General features: G+C 37.3%; 2 protein-coding genes and 1 non-coding gene across 8 annotated transcripts; 1 reads left to right on the forward strand and 2 right to left on the reverse strand.

Moving 5' to 3' along the window:
* The first annotated feature begins 67 nt into the window (after nt 1–67).
* Nucleotides 68–18,163, forward strand: IKBIP (IKBKB interacting protein). 2 transcript variants are annotated; one of them, XM_074326188.2, is made up of 3 exons: nt 68–513; nt 6,603–6,720; nt 10,568–13,702. In XM_074326188.2, exons 1-3 carry the CDS (start codon nt 338–340, stop codon nt 11,402–11,404), a joined length of 1,131 nt encoding a protein of 376 aa, XP_074182289.1. In that variant the 5' UTR covers nt 68–337; the 3' UTR covers nt 11,405–13,702. The 2 variants fall into 2 exon arrangements, with proteins under 2 accessions (XP_074182289.1, XP_019587734.3); XM_019732175.3 differs by lacking the exon at nt 10,568–13,702 and adding an exon at nt 17,251–18,163 and having other exon boundaries at nt 126–513.
* Nucleotides 18,164–20,174: 2,011 nt separating this feature from the next.
* Nucleotides 20,175–27,071, reverse strand: SLC25A3 (solute carrier family 25 member 3). 5 transcript variants are annotated; one of them, XM_019732137.2, is made up of 8 exons: nt 26,937–27,071; nt 26,551–26,711; nt 24,843–24,964; nt 23,095–23,274; nt 22,018–22,199; nt 21,191–21,363; nt 20,599–20,709; nt 20,175–20,515 (listed from the first exon to the last, which is right to left on the reverse strand). In XM_019732137.2, exons 2-8 carry the CDS (start codon nt 26,705–26,707, stop codon nt 20,355–20,357), a joined length of 1,086 nt encoding a protein of 361 aa, XP_019587696.1. In that variant the 5' UTR covers nt 26,708–26,711; nt 26,937–27,071; the 3' UTR covers nt 20,175–20,354. The 5 variants fall into 5 exon arrangements, with proteins under 5 accessions (XP_019587696.1, XP_019587694.1, XP_019587695.1 ...); XM_019732135.2 differs by lacking the exon at nt 24,843–24,964 and adding an exon at nt 25,140–25,264; XM_019732136.2 differs by having other exon boundaries at nt 26,907–27,056.
* On the reverse strand, nt 21,434–21,680 carry LOC141570290 (small nucleolar RNA SNORA53). Its single transcript, XR_012494295.1, has one exon. It is a non-coding gene; the product is annotated as a small nucleolar RNA SNORA53 (small nucleolar RNA).
* Nucleotides 27,072–27,151: the final 80 nt, after the last annotated feature.

Consider the following 27,151-nt stretch of genomic DNA (forward strand, 5'->3'; position numbering starts at 1 on the left):
GAGCTGCCCCGCCCCACACCGCCCCGTCCCGCCCCCTGGAGTTCCCACGGCTCGCACGTGCCGGGGAACTATGATCTCCTCAGGTCTACAGCATTAACGCAGAGGAAGCGGAAGGTAGGGTCCTCACCTGTCACAGCTAGAGGAACTTGAAGACCGGAGGACGCCTTGAAGCAGCATTGATGGCAGGGAGAAGGAGGGGGCTGGTTTCTGGGCGGCGCTAAATCTGGGCGGGGGCGCGGTCACGGCCGAGGCTTCCAACTGAGACCAAGGCGGCCACGTCCAGCTCCCCCAGGGTGTAGAGGCCGCCCCGGGTTTGTCGTGCTCAGGACCTCCAGACATGTCCGAGGTGAAGAGCCGGAAGAAGTCGGGGCCCAAGGGAGCCCCCGCGGATCTTGGGAAGCGAAGCGAGGGCGGGAAGAACCTCGAGGCCCGGGATCGTAGAGGCGCAGGCTGGGTGGACCCCCGGACTGGCGTGAGCCTGCTGTCGCTGGGGACGTGCCTGGGCTTGGCCTGGTAAGTGGACGTGAGGCCGCCTGGGCCCTGTGTCGGGCCTCCGGTGGTCGCCCCGCTCTTCTCCGGGTCCCGCCTCTGCATCCTCAAACTTACGGCCTCTGTTCTGACTCGACCCCCAAGAAAGAAAAGCCGATTTTTTTTTTCTTTCGATCGTTTCTTGTAACTCATTTTTCCTTTGTACTAGTAACTAGTGCTCTGATAGCTCAGCTGGAGTTGAGGCTGATTTGGGAATGAGTCGGCCATTTCTTAAGAGATGCTAATTTGTCCAAACTGTATGAAGCGCCTGCTACACGTCGGAAGCTTTCCAGTTTTATAAACCCTTACTTCCAGTCCGCTGTGCATTTGTCCGGGACAAATTTGCCCAACGCTATAAATGCCTAATGGCAATGTTTGCAGCCTTAAAAGAATTCATTATCTCAAAGCAGCAAACGTTAATGATTACATCAAAATTTGGAGGATTTCTCATATTTTGGTCAATGTGCATGCGTTGTGAGTTTAAGGTTGTTTCCTAAGCTACAGATTGAATCTTAGTGCTCGCAATCTACAAAAGTATAGCACCTGTGTTCACCTAAAACTAAATATAATTTTTAAACCAAGCAAATAGTGATATATTGGTGTCATGTCAGGAAAAGTTCATATTAGAAATAACCTAAAACCAACTTACTAATTTTATTTTCCCCAGTATATTCTTAGGAATAACCCATTTCATTTTAATAACAAGACTGACTCTTTAAATTAGACTTTCCCTCCATTTTTCACTGATTTTTAAAGTATTTAGAAGATAGTTAACTCATCTTCAGAAATAATCAAATTCTAGAGACTCTGGACGTCCTCCAGTCTAGAACATTTTCATGATACTAGTAAATTTTGGATTATACTTTAGTGGTGACTCATCCGGAGTTGAAGTTAAAAGATTTGTTACAATAATGTGAAATGCTGGTTATTAAATGTTCTCTTCCAAAAACATTTTAATTTACTAATAATGTTATTTTTGTTTATGGAATTTTTTTTTTTATGTTAGAAGAATAAATGTACTGAATTTACTGTTTTAAATAAACTGCTCTTTTATCTTAAAATGCATGGCTTTCTTTGGGTAAGTTAAAAGACCCTTTTTGTATTGGGAAAGTTAATCAGTAATAGAACTTAGTATGCTCAAAGATATGTGTTTCTTCTCTCTGGAACCTTATATAGCTGGTCTTAGTTACTGGATTTATTAATTCTCATTAATTATCCAAAGATTCATATTCATGTGAGATGAATTATCACAAAATGTTTGGCTTTTCAATAATTTGGTTATTGTCCTGGGGAAAAACACTGATAGGAATCTGACAACATAAGAAACATCCAAAACCGTAGATAATTTTTATTAAGAGTTTATTTGAGCCAAAACTGATGATAGTTGCTGGGAAGCAAGATCTCAGATGCTCTGGAGAAGAACACTTCTGCAGTTTCTTTTATACATTTGAAATTAAGGGATTGTAAGGAAGATTACACGAAGGTGGGAGAAAGCAAGGTGGGCATTTGATTACAGGATGGTTAACAAGATTATGTGCTTTTTTGAGGTTCGTTATTTCAAAGGTGTGTTAGCCTAGATACACAAAAACAATGGACATGGCTTGCTTAAGGCAAAGATAAACCTTTTACTAAAAAAGTTACGTACCTGGGGTGTGACTACCCATCCTGACCTGCCCAGTTAGAAATTTATGATCAGATCACCCTGTGAGGTTACTTTCCACAGAATCCTGTTTCGTCCACAAAACTGTTAAGGAAAAACCTGTTGAAAAGCAGAAGCTTTAGCTCAGGAATTTTCAGTTAGTTCCTGCAGTAAAGACACAAACAAGTTACATTTGGTAGGAAGATTTTATTTGAACTGTGTCTTTGCAAAATAATAAAACAATACTCAAAGATTATTTCTAAAAATGGGCAGATTTTATGATTGTTATTAAAATAGTTGACTGTTAATTGCTCTTGTAAAATCTTTTGCCACAAGAGATGAAGTATAAATACTTCAGTCACTGTTTATAGCAAATATTTATAGTAAATTTGGGAATAAAAAATTCTGCTAAGACATTTACAAGCATTTTCTAAATAAAAAAACATTTGGTATCTCAAAATACTTAAAAGCACACTAGAATTATAACAACACCATTGAAAATTTCACCTCTCGAACACATACTAAGCATCTAAAGGTCATTTTTCAAATGTTTATTGAATGCTTACTGTACTGACACTGTCCTGGTTGTTAAAATACAACATAAAAATATTTGCCTATCTGTACTTCTAGCAGTTTATCCATCCTCTCACACTTAGATTAAATTTGAGGGGTAGGAACGGTTGAACCCTTCCACTGCTCAAAGGAGGACTTCAAGGCATCACTATTTCACTGTCTTCAGGCCTTTAGTCTTTGGATCCTTGTTTAGAAAGTAAACAGAAATAATACATCATAACATAAAGTCCTGGCAGGCCATCCTACAAGTATGATAGTGAGAAGAAGCCCCAAAACAGAATGCTTTTCTTCCTGATAGTGGTCTCATCCATCCATTCCATCCTTCATTTGCTATAAACCCAACCCTGGTTTCAATGGCAGACAGGCCTGGGGCTTCTATCAAGGGCAGTAGAAGGGAGCCCTGATCCTTTGTACCATTATAGGTTTGTCAGAGGAGTGGAAAACAGTTGCACAGAGCACTTCAAAAGAGAATAGCTGATGTGATATGCTCTAGGCACTATCTAGGAGCTTTATAAATAAGAACCTGTTAGATCTCTACAACAACCCTATGAACTAAGTGGTAGTAGTATCCCCACTTTACAGGTGAGGAAACTATGGCAAAGATAAATAAAACGTGCCCACGGTGTTTATACAGCTAGTAAATGCAGAGCCAAAGTTGTCTAGCTCTACATACATGCCTCCCTTTGATATTAATCCAAAAAGAGGCCAAGATCCTAGAAATAGAAATTCTTACTCCAGAACTATTTATAGCCCTTTTCTTTCTTCAACTAGAAGTTGTAGTCCTTAGCAGACCCTAATTGTCTTATCTAAACCAGGGAAGATAAGGTGTAAGGAGGCTTTGAACAGCTTCTGTTAGAAAATGCCTCTGAGTCAAAAAAGGAACCGAAGCACCTTGGCCACTAATCTGGATGCCAGTTTTAAAAATAAGTTTTTCAGAATTGATGCTGCCTTCTGTCAGCATTTTTGGTTTCTAGAAAATCATCTTCCTTAATGTTAAAGAGTTAATATTTATAAAGCACTTAGAATAATATCTGGCACATCTAAGTGAAAAATATGACAAATATATTTTAACTCAGCACCATACAAACCACTTTTCATTTTTTTCATTACTAGCACTAAGTCAACTTCATGCTTGTTTTTTCTTACATACACTACTCACATGTAGCAGTGGTGTATCTTTATTTTTCGTGAGAAGCTAACCATGAAAAAAAAAAACACCTACAAATTATCATCAGAGATGATATTTCCCCTAACATGGCAGTGTTCTTCAAGCTTTTAATGAGTGCTGAATTTTGAAGAGAAGTGCAGAGGTAGACAACATTAAAAATATTTAATAAAATGGAAAGTCCTATAATGATGTATTATTGTAGTGGACCAATCTTCACAAAACGTCTTATTTATAATAAATGCTTTTATTCTGAATGTTTATAGGATGAATCCATGAGGTAATACTGTGGAGTAATAGGTGATAAAACTAGTCCCTGAAATCATACTTATTTCTTTAGAATAGTCCTCTATCCCTGGTCTCTGCTGATCTCAGATAAGCCTGTATTCTGAGAAGAATCTCTTAAAAGCCAAGAAGGAAACAGCCAATCAAAACAGAATTAAGCTCACACATCCATCTGTGAAAATTAGGATAATGGTGTTTTCTAATAACCGGAAGTTTTGTTTAAAAGTTCATATTAGCACACACTAGAAAAATCTAATTAGCCTGTACTAGTTATGTAACCTGGACTTAATTAATTCAGTGTTATAGGATAGACACGAGCCATCATTAAAAAAAATTTGTTTCATCCAACATTTTTAAACATTTGTTTAAAAAGCAAAACATCCATTTTTGCTTTAACAGTTTTATAGTAACAGTTAGCCTAATGACATTTATGAGTTTGAAACATCACCACCTTTGCAATGATGCACAAAGCTCAGAAGTCTTTCACCCCCTCCATTGAGTTTAGGAATCTTTAAATGTTTGTCTTTCAACAGCAGTCAGTTGCGCAAAACTGTCAATTATTGGTTCTCACTTTACTGAGCACTCAGATAACCTGAGGAGCTTTTAAAATTTACAATATCCATGTCACATCCCAAACCAGTTAAGCCAGAATTTCTGTGAGTGGGACCCAGGGATCAGTTTTTTTTTAAGCTGCTGGGTGACTCCAACATGCAGTGCAGCTTTTGAACCACTGGTCTGTGTACTCTGATTTAGATATTGACTTCATGTGGTTCTGCTCCACTGGTTTTTTTTTTTTTTTTTAAGATTTTTTTTTTTTTTTAAATTGGGGAAGGGGAACAGGAACAGGACTTTATTGGGGAACAGTGTGTACTTCCAGGACTTTTTCCAAGTCAAGTTGTTGTCCTTTCAATCTTAGTTGTTCAATCTTAGTTGCAGGGGGCACAGCCCACCATCCTTTCCGGAGTCGAGGAATCGAACTAGCAACCTGGTGGTTGAGAGCCCACTGGCCCATATGGGAATCGAACCGGCAGCCTTCGGAGTTAGGAGCACGGAGCTCCAACCCTGCCTGAGCCACCGGCCAGCTCTCCACTGCTTTTTGATGATTCAATAAATACACAAAGAATTTCAACTGCTTTTTCTGAGCCCAACGAACTGAGTCAAAGTAAATGAACCAAAATGGTATTAGAATCACAGCATTTCTTTTCTGCTTGCTTATTTCAAGTTCTATCCACACAAAAGTCCATTTATTGTTTTTAAGGTTGGGATAAGTTTTTTATGCTTCTACCCTTTACTATTTACCAGATGAAAAATGCACTCCAATTTTAGAAGGACATCTGAAGTACACCTATATGACTTGTATTTTTTAGCATAACCAATTGTGCATGTTATACACCTTGCACTGCATATGTGTTCTGTTGTCATTTTGACAATGACTCCTGTTTTCAATAGTTTTGACTTCAGTTAGCTTGCAACTTCTAATCATCATCACCTCTCTGCCTTCCACTCCACTGCGTTTTTTTCTCTTCTACGTTTTAATTTAAAAAATACTTTTTAAAATATAGATAACCCTTGCTTCTACATTTCAGTATAAAAACACTTAATTTATAGCTACTGACCAAATATGGCCTTGAGGAAAATAGTAGAGATCACATATTTTTTTCTAAATAATTCATATTTCTTCCTCCAGAATATTTCTTGTGCATACATCTATAACAGGTATCACACCATCTCACTCACTGAGCTGTGAACTTGGACAGGGGCAGTGTTTCACTCATCTTTGCATGAGTATTCCAGTAAACCGCTGGTCATAGCCGACTTCTAAATGTTGGCTGAAATAAACTAATAAAAGCTGCCACTCCCCATACCAGAATTTATGTTTGGGTATAAAATACTCCTTTAAAATTCATACTTAATGTGGCCGACCCAGTGGCTCAGGTGGTTAGAGCTCCATGTTCCTAACTCCTAAGGCTGCTGGTTCGATTCCCACATGGGCCAGTGGGCTCTCAACCACAAGGTTGCCGGTTCAATTCCTCGAGTCCCACAAGGGATGGTGGGCAGCGCCCCCTGCAACTAAGATTGAACATGGCACCTTGAGCTGAGCTGCCTCCCGGATGGCTCAGTTGGTTGGAGCACGTCCTCTCTACCACAAGGTTGCCGGTTCGACTCCCGCAAGGGATGGTGGGCTGTGCCCCCTGCAACTAACAACCGCAACTGGACCTGGAGCTGAGCTGTGCCCTCCACAACTAAGATTGAAAGGACAACAACTTGACTTGGAAAAAAGGCCTGGAAGTACACACTGTTCCCCAATAAAGTCCTGTTCCCCTTCCCCAATAAAATCTTTAAAAAAAAAAAAAAAATTCATACTTAAATAGGTATGAGTTATGAGGTAGTGATTTTTCTTTTCTTTTCCAGGTTTGTATTTCAGCAGTCGGAAAAGTTTGCAAAGGTGGAAAACCAATACCAGTTACTGAAAATAGAAACAAAGGAATTCCAAGGGCTTCAAAGTAAAATCAGTTTAATTTCAGAAAAGGTAATTATAAACTGGCTTATTTGTGGAGATGTTCCCATTTTTCTTCCCCACTATCACTCTTCTGCCCCAGTTCATAAAATTCTTTTTTCCTGCCTTTTAGACCATTACTATTTTAACTCACTGGACTTCCTAGTACCTCTTTACATTCTCCCTTCAGTCCAATTTAAACTTAAATTACATTTTGGAAAAGCAAGGATTTTATATATATATATATATATATATATATATATATATATATAACAAATGTTATTGTTTAAAAAGACCGATATGCTCATTTCAATATGACCTCAGTTTTCTATTTAAATATCAAGCATCTAGAGCATTGAAAATATGGCTGGAAGTTAGGTATAAAATTAAAACAGAAAAAGTAAAGATCCATCCGTGTTTTTTCTTTACTTTCCACTTGGTAAGCACATATACATATGCATATAAGAAGGACTAACCTAAAAATAAATACTGATTTTGTAGCTAAATGAAAATTAAAATCTGTGTCTTTGTTGTGTTTCTTTAAGCTGCAAATGCAGGTGCATTATTTCTGTGATTCTTAAAAATGTGAGACAAAAAATTTTTATCTACCATGTTTCTCAGGAGAGGGTCTGCTATAATCAATAAGGCATCATATGGGACTCACCTGGCTACTCTACTACCGTGTTTCCCCAAAAATAAGACTGGGTCTTATATTAATTTTTGCTCCAAAATACGCGTTAGGGCTTATGTTCAGGGGATGTTATCCTGAAAAATCATACTAGGACTTATTTTCTGGTTAGGTCTTATTTTTGGGGAAACACAGTAGGGCCCAAGCTATCACTGGGAAACATGCCTTGTTTGTTCATTTACTCACTCACTAACCCTTCGCTCATGCCATAAGGTAGACAAGGACTTGTACTTAGTACCAGGGTGAGCAAGGATGTTACAAAAATAGCCAAAAACAAATAGAGGGTCTGAGTGCAAAAGAGAAAAGCCATGGGCTGAAAATTATGCATCTGCTCGAACATGCCAGGGGATTCAATTGAGCTTGCTGGGGGCGGGGGGCGAAGGGGGTGGATTCTGAGAAGGAGCTGCAAGAGTTGGTATTTTGACCTAGGACTCAAGTTGGAATCTGGTTTTGCTTGTAGTTGTTGGGGGCCCTCAGTGGAAACAAAATGATAGAAAAAATTCCAGGAGATAGACACTTTCTGTACTTAAAAGCTATTAAAAACAAAAGTTGGAGAAAGATTTCCTTTGTAAATGAAAATTTTGGTAGCAATTAAATGCTTTCTGAAATAGACGTTTTAATAATACCATGGGATCCAAAAAATACTCAGTCTTTGCATAGCTCTCTCTTCCAATCTGCCTTAGGAGGAGATTAACCGTGGCTGCCTTTTCACAAAACTGACCCTAATAGCCAGCATAATGCAGTGGGAGGGGAAAACAACTCGACGTGGGCTCTCATCACAACTGTGACCTTGGAAAAATCACTTTACCTTCTCTTGGCCTCCATTTCATCATTTGTTAAATGTGAATAACAAGATTTTTATAAGGATAAGATGAGCTATAGTATAAATGCAAACTCTTTGAAAACTTTCAAGCAATAATAAATTTAAGGTATTATAATAGATCTTTTTTAAAAATGAAAAACTATTAGAATATATTGGCAGCCCATAAATGCTAGCTCTTGTGGTATACTAGTCAGTATATGTTCGCAGATTAAATCTTGAGACCTTATTATCCTGAAAAGTTGATCTTTTCAACCTTTGGGGTCTGCTGGCGGATATTGCCTCCAGTTCATAGTGATGCTCTGAGGCACAGCCCAAACAAGAAATTCCCTTAGGTGAAGAGGAGCTTTCCTCCTCAAAATGCTGCTAGTAAGACAACTCAACCTAACATATTACCAATGTACAAGTATTTCTCAGAACTGCTTTTTAGAGCAACATGTATTACGGCTACATGTGTACGTTAAAATAATTTTTAAACAAGGTTTCAAAGTGGCCTCGTATTATTCAGTAATGTTGCACATGTTCCCAACTATCACCTGAAACTGCTTCAGGTCTTGATTGGGGTGGGCCCAGAAGGTTTATGGCCATTCTTCTTACTAAACATCAAAAAACATATTCTTTATACCCTGAGATAAGGGGACTGCAAAAATGCATAGGACATGGTCTCTTCTCCTAAGGAACTTAGAAGCTCTCCTATCTTTACTTGGCTCATTCATCAGTCTGTTAAAGAGTCAGATTTCGGAGTCACTTCTAAGCCTTTCCTCACTGACCTCCAGACTTCTGATCTCTCCTCTCAGCATCCATTTTCCAGGGCTAATTCTGTCATGACACGCATCATAATCTATTGTGATTTGTTTGTGTGTGTGTTGTTTTAATTCGTTTCCTTTACTGCTCTTTAGAGCAAATGCCATTTCTTTTATCTCTATATGCCTACCAACTAATAATTGAACAGAGGACACTCAATGAGTCTTATTAGTACTCCAAAATATATGATGTAAAAAATCTAAAGCACTAGCTCCACTCTCAAATTGTAAAGCCAGAGGCTATACTATATATTTTATATACAGGGTCTAGCACAAGGTCTGGCACAGAGCGAACACTCAAAACTTCTTGAATTACATGTGCTAAGTGCCAAATAGGTGGCAGAGACATAATACAATATGTGCTATAGGAGTTCAGGCTGAGGAGCTGAGATTGGGTCTGAGCCTTAAAGGAAGGACAGACCTTAGCTAAGCAAAGAGGAGGGAAGAATAGCATATAGAGAGATTATGGAACTTGGCACTTCATCTTAGAAGTATTAGGAAACATTGTGGGGTTTTTCATGTTGTACCATAACGTGCATAGCAGTTTTTTAAAAAGCTTAATCTGGCTGTGGTGTGTAGGATGATTTATAGAGGAAGTAACTAGAAGCAGATATTAGACAATACTTCTAGAATACTTTCCTTGATCATCCAACTCTGGTTTGGATGCCCCCTGTAAGTGCTCCCGTAGTTCTTCCCGTCATTGAATATGTAGACTTGGCTTTCTGCCTAATTAAACTAAGCTGCTTGAGGGCAGAACTGTATTTTGTGCAGTATTATATCTTCAATACAATGCTGCAAACGTAATAATATTCATTTCTAAGCCTTTTTGTAGTCTCTATGGCTGTTATCTATGTGTGAGTATAGACTAAGAGAGGTCCACCATCTGGCCCTTCTATTTTCCGGACACATATTAGGACAAGCCAGGAGCTCTCCATAATTTGCAGATACTTAGAACACTTTACTATTTAACATGAGTTGTCTCACTAAACTGGTTTTTTATTCATTTTTGCCTTTGTGATATCTGTAAGATCTGATCTGGTACCTTCTCTGCAGAGTTCAGTCAATGGTTTCTTTTTTCAGACAGAAACTCTTCCATAATCTTTGAATTTAGCAAAGTTAAATTTTATAACTAAGTTACACTTTCTAAAAAAGCCAAATAACCATAAAAATGATAACTAAGTCGCTTTCCATTAGAGTAAAAAAGAGGGGAATGTGATATACTTCCGGATCCTTTAACATTATTTTTCACTTGAATACCCTCCATGAAAATGTGCAAATATTTAGGATTACAAGTTCAGGTGTATGTATATGTTTCTACCATATGTAGAAACATGTTTCTACATATGTTTCTACCATATGTTTCAACAATTATGGTGCTAATCGGTTTTAAATTTGTTTAAAATTGTTAAGACATATTTTAAGTATGTTAAAGTAATAAATGTTTTTGTCAATATGATTCTGACATACTTGGATATTTTAGACATCTTCAGAATGTGATTGTTAAAGTGTGTTTCCCTAATTGAAAAGTTATTAAGTAGCCTTGGGAATTGTTTTGTGTTATAAATGCAGCTTGAGTCTACTGAAAGTATCCTGCAGGAAGCTACATCGTCCATGTCTTTGGTGACTCAGTTTGAGCAGGAACTATCCAGACTCCAAAGTATCATGCGTGACATTCAAAATAGTGAAGAGATGCTCACTCAAAAGATGCAAAGCCTTAATGAGAAATTCCAGAATGTTACGAATTTCTGGAAGAGAAGCCTAGAAGAAATGAATGTTAATACAGACATTTTCAAATCAGAATCAAAATATGTACATTCTCAAATTACTGTCCAAATTAACTCAGCTGAACAGGGAGTAAAATTGCTCACTGAAAGGCTAAAAGATTTGGAAGACAGCACGCTAAGAAATATTAGAACAGTAAAAAGACAAGAAGAAGATGATCTTCTGCGAGTAGAGGAGCAGCTTGACTCTGATACAAAAGCAGTGGAAAAGTTGGAAGAGGAACAGCATGCTCTCTTTGCCCGAGATGAAGACCTGACGAATAAACTTGCCAACTACGAACCCAAAGTTGAAGAATGCAAGACACATTTGCCAACCATTGAAAGTGCTGTTCGCTCTGTTCTCAGAGTCTCTCAGGATCTGATAGTGACAGAAAAGAAAATGGAAGACTTAACTATTCAGATGTTTAATATGGAAGATGATATGCTGAAAGCAGTATCTGAAATAATGGAAATGCAGAAAACCCTTGAAGGAATTCAGTATGATAATAGCATATTAAAGATGCAAAATGAATTGGATGTTCTGAAAGGAAAAGTTCATGATTTTGTAGTATATTCAAGTACAAAAGAAAAAGGGACTTTAGAAAACTATAATCTAGAAAATAAAGAAATTGATAGTGATTTTTAAATGCACTACATTTATTTCGATGAACCATATTATACATAAATTGTTCTGTGTTTTTGTGTTGATAAATTGCCTCATTTTATCCTACATTGTTGGAAAAGAAGTGAGATGTCCACACAAATGGGTTATCCAGATAATCAAAGCTTATCTTTTTAAGCAATAAAATATTTCATTTTAACCATTTTAATAGAAATATTTCTAAAGTATATATTTGTCTACTTTTAAAAGTAATATTAATACTATAAAATGCTTTTCTAGTAATTAATGGGCATCATCATGAATTTCACCTGTTTGACCCAAATATATTAATGTGTCTAGGAGTATGTACCTCCTCACTAAATGACCCCAGTTTGCTATATTTCAAACCTTATATCTACTTCATACCCCTTTTTTGTCACCTGAAAAGGTAACCCACTGTCAGGTCAGTTGGTAATGTGCCAGTCTCAGCCAGCTCTTCGTTTCCTTTGTAATTGACTGCAGGCTAAGAATCCACACAACCAAGTTCATGGGAATTTTGTCTAAAATAAAAGATAGCATGCTTGATGGAGAGCCTGGGTCCTTTGCTATGAATTAATATGCACTTCTTGAAAACTGTGGCACCTAGGAAACATTTTTCCTTCTTATTAAGGTTCTAAACTGTGTTATAGATACTTGTAAGAATTTATAAATAAGAGTAAATATATTTTCATTGGACGCTTTTCCTACAAATTAAGTGTGTATGCTTTGAAGTATGGACTTTCAGAATATTTTTGTATACCTGTGTTGTTTTTTTAAGGTTCTGACTGTGTTGCAGACTCTTGAGTTTGCTAGATACATGATCTCTAGATAAACTATGCGTATTCTACTTAAAATAAAAATATACCAACGAGCCTGTGGCCTATTTTAAAGAGGAAAAAACAGCCTAATGAGTAATGGTGACAATTATGGTTAATTAAAAGTATGTCATTATTTTAAAGAATCCCCAAACTAATTACCAAACCAAATTTCTTTTACATAGTGATTTTATTTTACTCAAAATTATATAATGGAGTCACAAGGAATAAGACATGGACGTACTGAGATGAGATTAAGCAAAGGTCTAGACATAATTTTCTAATAATGATCATCAGAAATGTGCAGGATGGGGGAGCACATAAGACTTTTATTGGTAAACTGATGTGTCAAGAGTGTCCAAGCTTGCTGTTGAAAACAGAGTCAACTGCATATGGAAGTACTGTTCTTTCTTGTTTCTTCTTACCAATAACCAACTGTAGTCCCAGTTTTATAATGCAATTTCAGTGGAATTAAACACAAAGAACTTGAAAGCAGTCAGTTACAAAAGAATTAGTTGTGGACAGGTAGTTTTATTATGTAAATTTGTACATTTTAGGAAAAATCCCCAAAAGTTCTGTGGTAGACAGCCATGGGTCATAAAAAAAAATAACCTGGAAAACTGCTACTATCAAAGGGCATAGCATTAATTTCTAGAATCTTAACATTAAATTTCTTGACTTCTGAATGTCTAAGTTCTTATCTGTGTGCACTGACAAACTTCTATTTGTTTCCTTTTATTTTCATGCTAATAAAATAGATTATACAGTTAGCTGGAACTTTGCTTTTTCAACCTTTGTCCTGTCAGGGCAGATGTAATCTCTTGTACTCTTCACTTTTTATTTTTTTGGCCTATCACCATATTTGATACATTATTATTATTATTGTATATATCATAGTAATGGTTACAGAAAATAAATGAAAACAGATGGCCACTGTGCTCTATAGTGACTGTTACAAGGAAAATAAAAACTGCCTTTCTCCAAGTATTTCATGAGAAAGCTATGTGTATGTGTATATACACATGTATATATTCCTTTACTCAGAGGTTTCCTTATAAAAAGTTGTCATTAGAGAGTTTCAGATGTACCTAATTTGTCTTCCTGTTTTTCACATTCAACACAAATACTTGAAATTTCAAAAACTTCCCTGTGTACCAAATATTAAATCTTATATTTAGGAAAGATTACCATATTCTAAGATACCTTTTTTTGTATCTTTGTAATTGAGAATAAATTTTATATCAGTCGATTTCTGAGAAAGTACTGGGTCCAATTTTTTTAGTTAAGACATATAAATCACTTATAAAACAGACGCCTAAGTTTTAACTTTTGGATGTAAAGTTTCAATGTATCTTTATGTTAATATCGCCTTAAATTTTGTTTAATGATTAGAAGCTGATGACTAAGTGTACTTTTATATTTTATAAAGAAAAATGTTGATTTATTAGCCTGTATGTTTCCATAGAAAATTAAACTCTTAAGATACAAAGTTAATGGCATTATTTTTAATCTCAACATAATTGTAGACCTTTGTGTGAATCCATAATCTTGATCACAGCTTAAAATAATGATGCTGTAAATTCACCAAACACACACACAAAAAAACTTTTCTTTATAGACTTAGTTCATATTTGCACAGTTGGCAAAAGCTATGCAAATTCACCCAGTATCTATTCAGCTATGAACTATTAATTTAATTCAAATCAAAGTGTTCCATCCCAGCTTTACACATCGCGGGAGGAGAGAACTAACATTTTGGAGCCTATTATATGTCACCGCTAGGGGTCTCCATTCATCGCCATCATATTGACAGGCTCCATGTATTGAGTACCTAGCATATCCCAGTCTTTGTGCAATGCACTTTGCATGTGTTATTACTAATGCTCACCACAGTTTTGCTAGCTATGGAGACCCATTTTACAAATGAGGAAATTGAAATACAGGAAGATAAGAAATCTTGCAATCATAGTGCAGGGTCTGTCCAATTGCAGAGGCCACTGACCTCCCACTATTCTAATGAAACCTGCTGCTGTTCAACCAGGGGAAGAAAAAAAAATCACGAGAAATATGTCAGTGGAACTATCTTGAGAATTTAAAAATCTGTTTAATTCAGCCAAAGTTGGTGGAAGCCAAATGGCAACTGCCATGTTACCATTAAACTAGATTGTAAGTCACTCAAAAGTTGTAAGTGACCTGAAATTGTTTGGGCCTTAGGCATAGGAAGGAATCAATGTTTAGGGAAGAGTGGGAAAGCAGTGGTGGAGAAAGAGCTCTAGATGGGAATCTTCTAATCTAGGCTTTGCCACTAACTGTTTTGGGCACCTGATTTTGGGGCTGTTTTTAATTTGTAAAATGAGGTATTGTATCAAATAATCTAAGATCCCTTCTGGCTTTAAGTGGTTTTAGATTTTAGAGATCAATACAATTTTCAGGTCATTTATTGCAGTTCCTAAAAGATCCTTTAGGAAAGTTTTTGGAAGATCAGTTGGACACAGAAATCATTCCTTTCAACCATGTTGCAGTGCTGTAGACCCAGACAATAGTTAACCATTACAGGACAGCATCCAGCTTAGCACTTTGCATATGTATAGGAACTTGGTAAATATTCAAATTACTGGCTGAATCTTTTGAGCTACTGATAAGACTCTCCAACTCTTCTGTCCATCCTGGGCAAGTAGCTTAAACAAGCCATAAGTACTGTTTTTAAATAATTAAGTAAAATAATTTCTAGACTATTCCTATACTGTATTGAGTTTGTATTTTAGTGCAGATCAACAGAAGTTCATGATAAATTCCTTTTGTAAGCTACCAAGTGAAACAAAGCTTGCTAGCAGTTTCTTAATTATCTGATCCTTCTAAGAATAAACTTAGCTCTTTCTGAGGTGCCATAATTGTGTAACGCTGTTAAGCTACATTTACTCTACCAGAGTAGATACATTACTAAATGATAACCTAGTAATGAAACATAAAAATAAGCCATCTCCTTTTACCCTTGGAGATCCTTTCAGCAAATACACTATTGCAAAACGTTTCCCTTAAAAGGCGGCTTTGCAGTCACTACTTGATTTCCTTCCTGTTTGGCTGTTTCTCATTGTCATACCCACAATAACATTTTTACAATCTAACTTCTCTCTCAAAAAAAATTGGGGACCACCTCCCCCACCAGTAATTAATGTAGCATAAACCTATTGAGGAGAGAAATCCTAAACTATATTTTGAAACCAAACATATATGATGAGGCAACAGCTTGTCATTCCTTTGCAACTATATAGCTGCTCCTTTTTAAAGCTGCCATAAAAGTAATAGTACAGGCATATTAAATTTTTATTTGCATTAAACAAAACTAAGTAATGTTACCAAAATCTCAAAAGTTTAGCTGAGTAAACCAAGCAAACGCAATTTAAGAAAAGTGATTCATGAAAAACATATTGAAGAAATGTACAATCAGTTTGGAAAAAACTTGATGTCTTTAAACAGCGTATCATTTTTAGGCCTGCATATTTGCTTTTTATTCCATATTTTTTCTGAATTTTAAAAAATCCATTATTGATAGTTTTTCCCCAAACTACAAACTGTGAAAGCAGAGACTGTTCTTGATCATACTAGCAAATGTTGAATCAAACTGGTTTTGATTCGTACAAAACTGTAGACAATCTCTATTTTAAAACAATGCTTTCCTAGAAAATGAGCTGAAAAATGTGCAAAAGCCAAACAATTGACTTACACATTATAACTGGAATTCCTTTTTTCCATGTAATCACGATGGATATGTATCTTTGGACATAAGCTTTAATATATTTTATATTTGTCTTTAATTTTTTTCTTCATAGTTGAACACACAATCCATAGTCTTAATCTTCTGATTGAAGCTTAATAGTCTTACCTGACAATTCCTATCTTTATTATTTTAATTGAATAAATATTTGACATATAACGTTGTGTAAATTTAAAGTGTACAACGTGTTACTTTAATAGATTTATATATTCAGCTATGGAAAGGATATCTTGCCATTTGTGATAACATGGATGAAACTGGAGCACATTTAATTTTCAATTTTGTATCCTTTATGAGATCCACATTCTCACTATAATTAACACTTTAATTTTCCCTTTTTCATCTAAATTTTATTAACTTATGGCACAATGCAATAAAATTTCAAGTATTCAAAATACAGTAACTCAACTTCCCCAATACCTCTATATAAACACACACCAGCAACAAAAACTACAACGTGAAATGTTGCCAGGCACTTTTGCGGCTCAAAATGTTCATCAGTTAACATGTCGGTGTTAAACCAAAACAATTCAGATACCAGTATACAATGGAGATGGTGAGGAAGGAGGACAGCTCTGAAACATACAGGAGTTGAGAACCACTTGTATTTGGAATCATGGAATTTTAGAACCTTGGATAGTTTTTGTTTTGTTTGCTTACATGTCTGTCTTCTCTACTAAACTAATAAACTGAGTTGAAGCCAAAAACATAAGCTGTACATGTCTTTGTATCTCTCACACTACGTATGCCTAATAACATATTAGGAACTTAAGAATTAACTGAATTATTCAAGGTCTAATGGATAGATACCCCAGGTAATTATTTATAGTAGTAATGGAACAATAAAGTGTATACACATAGTCTTGGACGTTGGTCCCTTCATTCTAGCACATCTTACAACTATAAATAACTTGTGTTTCAGAAGTTATGTTGCCTTGTCTAACCCCCCTCCAAATCTACCGAAGCTCATCTAAAGGAGGCTTCCTCCTCCCTCTCCAGCCACTGAAAAACAAGTCATTGTCTAACATTTTAGCTCATTTTGTCACTGTCTAGAGGACTGATGGTACAAAAACAACAGAAAAATGTCACTTCCAATGATCTTTTATATTTCCTTCTTATTCATTAGTAATAAACTTAATACATCTTTACCAAATGCTTTCCAGAGGAGCAGTGAAGTTGTGGTTAAAAATAACAAAATTTAAGTTGAATTTTAAATGTTAAGCTTTTAATCAATTTAATTATTGTGGTATATTTTCTTATAGTGTCAGAAGTCTGAAGCTATCATGGAACAATTGAAGTCTTTTCAAATAATCGCTCATCTAAGGCATCTACAGGAGGAAATTTATGAGGTGAAAACTTGGTCCAATAGGATAACTGAAAAACAGGACATATTGAAAAATAATTTGACAACTCTTTCTCAAGATGTTACAAAAGTAGACCTAAGTACAACTTCCATGGCAAAAGATGTTGGTCTCAAGATTACAACTATAAAAACAGATATACGACGTATTTCGGGTTTGGTAACTGATGTAACATCATTGACGGATTCTGTGCAAGAACTAGAAAAAAAAATAGAAAAAGTAGAAAAAAATACAGTAAAAAACATAGGTGATCTTCTCTCAAGTAGCATTGACCGAACAGCAATGCTCCGAAAGACAGCATCTGAAAATTCACAAAGAATTAACTCTGTTAAGAATATACTTTCGGAGCTAAAGAATGATTTTAACAAGCACACAGATATGTTTTTAAGCTTAGAAAGTGACAGAGCTAAAGTTCTGAAGACAGTGACTTTTGCAAATGATCTAAAACCAAAGGTGTATAATCTAAAGAAGGATTTTTCCCGTTTGGAACCATTGGTAAATGACTTAACACTACGCATTGGGAGGTTGGTTACTGACTTACTCCAAAGAGAGAAGGAAATTGCTTTCTTAAATGAAAAAATATCTAATTTAACAATAGTCCAAGCTGAAATTAAAGACATCAAAGATGAAATAACACACATTTCAGATATGGATTGATTTTAAATTACTCAGACTGAAGTAACTTTTTTAAAAAATGGTACCTCTTGTCATGTTATAAAAAGACCAGTAAGTCAGAAATAAGTGTTAGAGTAATACCATTTTTTTTATTTGATTCAATTTTGTACAGCAAAAATAAAATTTTTTAAAGGGTTGAGCATTTGATTCTTCAAAATGAATGTTAAAACATATACTTGCAACTTTATATAGAAAGAACCTTATGCATCTCACACACTAATAAGAAGAAGCAGGATCTGCCAGCCTAGCACTGGGAAATTCAGATGGGGCAGGATCTGAACCCCTACGTACCCTCACTGCCAGGGAGCACAGGATGTGTGGTTGGGGCCCTAACTGGATCTTGCTCACCACATTCAGAGTTAAAAAGAGGTAATTGATTAGATAATATCGGAGATAAGCACTGTTGGGAGTGGCTGACTCTCCCCACCCCCTCACCTTTGGGTTGCACAATATAGATATATCCAACTCCACAGGGCTCTTCTTACACTGTAATAGACACTCCTCCCAGCAAGAGGTCATGTCTGCATTACTTTTCCCTGAAGCGGGGATTTGCTCTTCTGGGACTTCTGATGTGGCCAAGAGCATAGTGAAAGTGATGCTATATGACTTCCAAGACAGAATCCTAAGACTCAGCTTCTGCCTGGCTCCACTGTGAAGCCCTGAAGTCCAGCTGCCCTGAGCTGTAGATGTTGAGGAAAGACTGAGCCACTGATAGGGATCCCTCCAACCTGGATGAGTGAAAAAGCCTTTGGAGATGACCCCGGAGCTACCATCTGACTGTAACTTTGACACACAGACCCGGAAGAATCCAGCAGAGACGCTCCTAAATTCCTGACCCACAGAAAGCTTAAAATTATAAAATCTCAAACTATTGCATTTCAGATGATTTATTACACATCACTGGTGATGCTAATTTACCATAGCCACTGGCTCGGGCTCAGACTGCCGCTCTTTTACCAGTTTGGCTCAAATTTGCACCCTAACCCTGTCTGCAACCCAAAGTAAAGATTGGAACCTTAAACAAGACCAGGTGATAATGATATAGAGAAGTTAACATGCAGTTACCATGTTTCCCCGAAAATAAGACCTAGCCGGACCATCAGCTCTAATGCGTCTTTTGAAGCAAAAATTAATACAAGACTGGGTATTACATAAGACCTGGCCTTTTATTATAGTAAAACAATGAGTATTAATTTTTGCTCCAAAAGACGCATTAGAGCTGATGGTCCGGCTAGGTCTTATTTTTGGGGAAACACGCAAGAGGCATCCAGTTTCTAAATTTAGTTGACTGACCTTACAATATGGATTTGTAACAAAAACATTTCTCTCCCTGATGAGACTCCTTGAAAGTTATTTTCCTGAGGCCCCATCTGTATATTTTACACAAGAGATTGTCAACCCAACCCAGATACTATACACAAAGGCCTCAAGGTAAAATGTAATCAGATTTGAAAAACATTTAACTATATTGTGAATTGGACTTTTATACTTCCTAACCAAAAACTAAGAGTGGCTTACTTCCTAGAAGCTATAAAATTAGTTTAGGCTTAATTTGCAATCAAATTTCAGATGCTCAAGTATGCCAGAGTGTTGCTTTCCAGTGGCATTCACCTACTTCAGTTCACAAACAGGTATCATTCTTAAAACCAAAACTGAAAAATAGCTTATGGTAATTTTTTTGTAATTTTAAGTCAGATTTGTGTGAAGACAATTAAGTTACCTGAAACAGTTTTCAGCTATGGATTGCTTTGGTCCTTTAAAAAACTATCATTTTAAGAATCAGCCTAATTTAAGATTACCTTCTTTTACAAATAAGGATTAGCCAACTCAGGATTTTAAATAGTAAATGGTACAAAAATTTGACTATATGCCAAAATCAACTTGTTAAAATATAACCACAAATATTTGTCCATATTTAAACTACAATCAAATCAAGTTTTTGAAAATTTAAGGTATTTCCTAAAAATATAGGAACTCCCGAGTGACAAAACTTGAAACACATGAAAATTTATGAGTAGGGATAAGAGTATTCAACCAACAATGGTTAGTTTGCATTTTTTCCTCGAGGTCTTAACTTATACTAATTATTCCCATTTTAGGGTTAAATCTTTAAAACTAGTTTTAAAAATAATGATCAAGTCACAGACAAATCATGAATAGCTGGGTTTATTTCAACAGCAAGTTTGAAACTCTTGCCTTAGGCATGAGTACTACAGTCATTATATCAGGAATAGACAATTTCCCACACTGTGAAATATATAAAAGTTCCTTTAGCACTTTCCTCAACACTGACCAACAAGCCGATTCAGTCCGTATTTGCTTTGCTCCATCTACTCAGTTAACCCAAGCTTCTTCTTCAGAGACTCTGGCATCTCAGGTGGAGGAGGGCGCGGGAGCCTGAAGTAGACCTTCACGGAGTCATAGATGAACCACTGCAGTGCAGTCAGAGTGCCAATCATGATGATACGGGCAAAGAGTCCCTTCCAGACACCTGGTTGAAATACAAAACATGAGTGAAAAGGGTACTATACCCAAAAGTGTTATTTCCTTTCTTTAGAGGAAAAACAATCCTACCTTTAAATCCAAGTCTCTGGAGGACCTGAGAAGCACTGCTACCTTTCTCTTTATTCAACACAGACACCACAGAATCAGCAGGGTGAGAAACAATTGCACAGAAGACTCCAGCTGAAAAAAGTCAAAAACATGATTCAATACAGGGTTAAAAAAAAAAAAAATCGTATCATAGCCAACCTTTTCAAGACTAATAAAATTTTCTTCTAGTGCTTAAAAAGTATCAGATTTAGAATGAGACTGACAAGGTTAAAAAGCAGTCTGCCCCAATCCTTCAAAAGTTTTTATATTTCAGATTTTAATCAACACCTTGTCTTAGTATTACAAATTTATTCTTGAAAAACTAAAGAAACAAACAAAAAAAATGGTGCAGCAGTGAAATCAGTACATTCCCAAGCTTAATCATGACATGCAAACCATGAAACAATTCTTTCAAGAACTACTTAGCAAGTATTTATGACTACTGAATGGCATATGAAATGCTATGGGAAGACGTAACTTCTCTGGAATATTTTTTCCTCACAAAATAGGTCAACAATGGAAAAAATTATTTGTCTTTAATTTCACAGATAAGTGTGTCCTAAATAATTCATACCTATGTAACCTGCCACAAATGTTACAACCAGCTGCTCGGCCTTTGTACATTCACTTCGGGGCTTAGGAACCACAAACTTGTACAATGCTTCAACAGTACGTTCAAAGCAGGCGAATTTCATCATGGTGTATGGTATCTGTCTCATCCAGAGTGGAGCAACCCCCTTGTAGAATCTAGGAAATCAGGAGACTTATTTTACCCAGTTGCATATACTCATCTAGCAGAAATTTCTATCACTAACACAGTGTCCGCACACCAGTCAAGTCCTGATAGCAAAAAATGGCAGCACAATTGCATGTCATTTCCATCAGAACCTAAGACTAACATGCAGGTGTATTTATCTCACATGCCAATGACTCAAGCACCTTTGACTGTACAACCAGAAAAGTTGCTGGATGTTTCCTGACTGGAACTACAAGAAACAAGAAGTTTACTAGTAGAACTCAGTTCAAGATTGGCATCCACAAAGGTGGATCTAAGGAAGCATGTTGTGGCCTGACTACATGCAAATTCTTAACTGTGAACACAAATGAGAATTCTAATAAGGCCTCCCCAAAAGTTAACAGTTCATGTTTAGGTCAAATATCAAGTCATTTGTAGACTGACAAATGGTTCCTACTTTAGAAAAAATTCTTAATTCAGGGCTCAGGCCACGTGTAACTTATCCCTGCTCCTGGAGTTTATGTTCTATGTAAGAGGTTGGGGGTGGGAATAGACGTTAAACATTAAAAAGGAAAAAAAAAAAGTCTAGTAGGCTTAATGCTAAAAAATGCAGTTCCCACAAATGCATATTTTTATACTATAAATTTAGGCAAATGTTTACTTACGCATTTAAGCCTTCTTCCTTATACATTTTCGGCGCTGCATCTCTCAGAGTGTTGGCATAACCTGGTTGGGTTTGAATTCGAACCTTAGCAGCTTCCATAGGAGCCAGGGCAATGTCAGCAAAGAATTCAGCACTGGCAGAGGCGGCCAAATACAGTGATGTACGCCAAAGATAGGTGTTCTCCTAATTGAAAAACATGAGGAGGGACATGAATTGCTGTTGCCTTAGCTGTTTTCAACTTAAACGGACAGTTCTAGAAACAGTTAAAATTTCAGACTTTTTAAAAGTGTTTCATTATCATACAGTTCATAGATAACACAAGGATGAATATGTTTATCTCATATCTTCATCAACCACAGTGCTATGTGAATTTTTTTTTTAATACGTAGGTGCCAAGGACGGCTGGTCCTTAATAACCCAAAGGAATCTGTGGAGGAGAAACTATCCCACGAGTGACCACTACTGGACCCTTGTGCTAGATCCAGTTAAATCCTGGCCAAAACTGAGGATGCTTTCTGAAAAAATCCTCAGAGTCTGTCTGATCAACTTCTCCTCAATGCCCCAGGCATGCTGGTTCTGTTGCCGTCCCAGGCAAGCATGCAAGGCACTTTTCCCCTTACCTGGGGCAGGTCATACCCCAGTACCCTCATTCATCTTGCCCTGTCCTATATAACCCCTAGTGCCTGCCACGTGGTGCGCAGAATATCCATGACTCACCTTGCCAAGCCCAAGATGCACCTCGTGATATAATGGAGTGAGTTGTCAATCTCTTTGGACTCTCAACCCAGGCAAATTTTAACTAACAGAATCCCAGAATCCTTCTCTTTAAAAACCGCACAAATTCAACTTATTTGGAAAGCAGCAGTGTATAACAAAAAGAGCACTGAAATCTAATGATGTACATGTTCTTTTTCTCATCCTCTCCGCTAAAAGAGGCTTAGGAACAGAAATGCTCATCCATTCTAAGACCATTTCCTCAGTTCTAAAAAGGTGGGTCAGACAAAAATCTAAGGTCCTTCTGGTCTTAAACTTTAAGTTAAACACTCAGGACTTTCAATTTCAAAGTTAACTCACACACCTCTCCAAGCATGTTGCTGTACAAGACTTTGAAGACTTCATAAAAGCCAAACTTGCAGAGACCCTGCATAGAGTAGCCAATGAAAGTCGGAGCCCATCCTTTAGCCAAACCACGAACACCATCCTCTTTAAGTGTAACTGAGAATCCATTAAATATGCCCTTGTACTTTTGGGGGTCCACCTATATTTAAAACAAGAAAAAAAAGTAATTAAATGTACCAAAAAGCTAACTCTTCTCATAAATATTTAATTTTGTTATTAGTTTTTCCTTTTGGTTCTAAAATAAACTTTAATAACAAAAAAGGTAGGTAAACACAAGCTCATGCATGATATCAGGTTAATATCTAAAATTATCTTTGTGAATATAACTTTTTGTACATTAAGGTCTAGCTTTCTTTTAAAGTCTTGGAGGGTTAGTTAAAATGGTAAAACTCCTACAAAAATACATAATAAAACAGACTCTAACAGGTTTTTTTACCAACCAACTCTACCACTTTTAAAAAATTAATGTTAAAGCTACTGCCTAAATAATAGATAAATCTACAGGTTTATCTTGGAGATACTGCGGGTTCGTTTCCAGACCACCACAATAAAACGAATTATTACAATAAAGCCAAGTCACACAAATTTTTTTGGTTTCCCAGTGCATATAAAAGTTATGTTTACACTGTACTGTAGTCTATTAAGTGTGCAATAGCATTATGTCTTTAAAAAAAGTATACATACCCTATATAATAAATACTTTACTGCTAAAAATGCTAACCATCACCTGAGCTTTCAGCGAATCATAATCCTTTACTGGTGAAGGATCTTGCCTTCCTTTAAAAACAAACAAACAAAAAACCCCTGCAATATCTACTAAGCATAATAGAGCGGAGTGCAATAAAGCGAGGTCTGCCTCTATATCCCTGCTATAGGCTAGCCTATTAAGATTATACTATAAAGTTTTGTGAACTTAAGACAAACTAAATACAAGTTTAAAATGTACATCAATGCAATAATCTGTCTTTTGACATAAATTCACTTCAACAGACATGCATAAAAAATTTTAGCGAAGGTACATTTCAGATCCATTCCATTAACTAAATGGGAAAATATCTCACTGTTTCTGCCACTACTAAAGGGCTGGTATACGTCACCTTCCTTTCCCTAATATTTCACCTTCCTTTCTTTTAGGTAAGTAGACTTCTAAATCTGCTTGGAATAAATTCTGACGTTTATTTTTGTTGCAATAATCCTAATTAAAATATTCTAATTGTAAAAAAAAACTTTTATGTAAGTGAATATACAAGCTATACCCACAAATGCTAAGATACTGTGTATTTTTTAATCTACAAAGTGCTCTCTGCCTTAATCAGTAAGAGATATAAAGTTAGTTTACATACTACACAAAGAGTGATTACCCACTCTGATATGTAACTGCTCATAAAATGACTATTTGTAGTATAAAGAACCAGTAGGCCTTGAAGAGAACTCGAGCCAGAATTCACCCCAACCGCAAAAAACATTTATAGCCAGAATCTGAGCTCCAACAATCTACCCACACTCTTATTTTAAAAGAGGCATTTCTTAGATATAAAACACTAATTAAAATAAAGATCATGAGTTGAAGAAATTCAGGTTTGGTTTCCTACTAAAGTTTCTAGTGGTTGTGGTATCTTCAAATTCTTCTCATTTGTGAAGTCCTTCAAGATTTGGAATTAAATCACACACAAAAGATATGTTCAACGATGTCATCTCAATACAAACCTGCATTCGGCATTTCACTAAATCCAGAGGAACGACTGCAGTGTGTGTCAGACCACAACTTAAGACCCCACCAAAGCCACACAGTGCATAATACTTCATGGAGCCATATTCACAACTGTACTCTGTAATAAGACAAGACACACCATGCATTTTAATATAAAACTCATGTTACTGGTTATCAACTTACCTCCTGGATAGTTAGGTTTCCACACAGCTTGTTAGTAGATGACTACATCTTATATCGTAACAGCCATGCTTCAACTATATGATTTATTTAGCCCAACATGCAAAACAAACCTGCATTCTGCATTTAACCAGATCTAGAGGAACCAATGCTGTATGTGTTGTGCCACAGCTAACAATTCCTCCAAGTCCACAAAGGATAAAGAATCTGCCAGATCCATAGTCACAGCTATACTGCTCTGTTTGATTGAAAAAAAAATCAAGTAAGTATATCTTCAGAGAAGATTAAGGCCATGGGAATAAAAGAGAACTATGCTTCCCTGTGAAATAGTACAACTGAATAGCTTTGGCCACCTGTTTACAATTAAGTTGAAAGATGCAAGTTTCCCTCCTAGTGGGAGTAACAAGAAATTCACTGCCAAAATCAAAACAATCACTTAAAGATTATGAAGAGAACCTCTGCGATAATAACGATCTCTTATTATACCATATTAATTAAAAAAATCGTTTTCTGTATTAATAGCTTTGCCAATTAAAATCAAATTTCAAATTATTAATCGCTGATAACAGTTCAGAGTACAAATCAAATTAAGAAAGAGCACTCGACATGTAAAAGTTTGTATACTTTGATGTTTACCCCAGCCACTAACCACTACTAACCCCACATTTGGATTCCTATAGCAAAAAACTAGAGAAACAAATCCCTGCAACCAAATATATTTACATACTACACAAATGACATTAGCTTTAACTTTCTAAACGGAAAGACAGAAGGCTAGTGCAAGGATTTTTCATCCACACTAAAGACATAACACACACATGATTTTAAAAAAATTAATTTTACAGGCACCATGTAGATAACATTTTTAGGACTCCTACCAATTCGGTTTTCTGGTTTCTCTGTACTCCACTGGGATTTGAAATATACACAATTCAGTTCGAGTTGGATTTAACCAAGAATCCTAAGAAATAAGACCAAAGGGATCCCTACCAATTATTATCTCCTTTCTATCGCCTATCTGAGGCTGCAAGTCGCCTCCTTTACCAACGGTAATAAAACAGGAGACCCAGTTATCTCATATACCTTGGGACAACTAATATTAGACTTCGGAAATGCATAAAGGAGGAGGGAGTATTTTTAAGAAGAGAACTCAAGCCAAATCAAAAAACAGATAATACAGTTAAAACTGCAGGGAACCAGTGGTTAGGAAGGAGACTTTACCCAATACTTAAGTCTGCTGACCAAGCGGGCTCAAGGCACAGAAGATAAGGCGCTAGTCAAGGCCTCTGTGCCTACATTCCCTCGAGGACGTGGAGGTCACAGAGAGCTGTGCCTTGGCCCTTCCACGCCCTTGAGGGAGGGCCAAGGATCAGACACCCAGCGTAGGGTGGACATCGTCTGGCAAGCGAGCGCCGTCCTGCAGCGCAGCGGGCTGGGCGCGTCCTTCCCTGTCCTCCAGGCCATCAAGGCCAAGCAGACCACTAGTGGACATAACGACCGTATCTGGGCAGGGTCTGACCTCACCTTCCACAGCTGCGGCTGCCAGGTTGCGGGAGCGGCGGGGCGGGCCCTGGGGCCCGACCGGGCTGCTGCAGGGGCCCGCGAGGCCATCATGCACGAGCTGCAGGTGGGGCGCGTTGAAGGGGTTCGCCCGCGCCAGGTGCGCCACGGACGAGAACATCTTCCTATGGGAAGAAGGACCGACAGTCAGAGGAAAGGCAAAGGGAGCCGTCAGACCGGCCAAAGTCAACCCCGACCCAGGCCTTCCCTTTTCCCGCCTCCGCGTCCTTGAGGAGGTCACGGCTCCCCAAAAGACGAGGCTGACCGGGCCTACAGCAAAAGCATCGTCCCACAGGAGGTCCGCGCTCCGCTCCCTGTACCTGCCGCGGGGAAGGCCAGGCCACACTCACTCCCTAAGATGGCGAACACACGGACGCTCCTTGGAAAGGCTGCGGCTCACAGAGGCCGAATGTCCTCGGAGCCCTCAGATCTGTGCCCTTCGTGCGTCGTCAGCGTGACGTACACAGTGAGTCACTACAAGCAGGCGGTACCCATTGGCGAAGAAGAGCGCCGCGACCGCAACGTCATCGCGTTCTCCTAGCAACGCTATCCCCGCCCCCTCCGG

Source organism: Rhinolophus sinicus, chromosome 1 (assembly GCF_057876585.1).
Source record: "Rhinolophus sinicus isolate RSI-liver-muscle chromosome 1, RSI-T2T, whole genome shotgun sequence".
Lineage (NCBI taxonomy): Eukaryota > Metazoa > Chordata > Mammalia > Chiroptera > Rhinolophidae > Rhinolophus > Rhinolophus sinicus.

Excerpts from the sequence above, each read along its gene's own strand:
- SLC25A3 (XM_019732135.2), bottom strand. The coding sequence starts at position 26,707 with ATGTTCTCGTCCGTGGCGCACCTGGCGCGGGCGAACCCCTTCAACGCG. Across the intron at positions 20,710-21,190 it reads ATTTGTGGCAGGTTACATAG|CTGGAGTCTTCTGTGCAATT; the intron begins GTATGAATTATT and ends GACTTTTTTCAG. Across the intron at positions 20,516-20,598 it reads CCAGAGACTTGGATTTAAAG|GTGTCTGGAAGGGACTCTTT; the intron begins GTAGGATTGTTT and ends TATTTCAACCAG.
- IKBIP (XM_074326188.2), top strand. The coding sequence starts at position 338 with ATGTCCGAGGTGAAGAGCCGGAAGAAGTCGGGGCCCAAGGGAGCCCCC. Across the intron at positions 514-6,602 it reads ACGTGCCTGGGCTTGGCCTG|GTTTGTATTTCAGCAGTCGG; the intron begins GTAAGTGGACGT and ends TTTCTTTTCCAG. Across the intron at positions 6,721-10,567 it reads TCAGTTTAATTTCAGAAAAG|CTTGAGTCTACTGAAAGTAT; the intron begins GTAATTATAAAC and ends TTATAAATGCAG.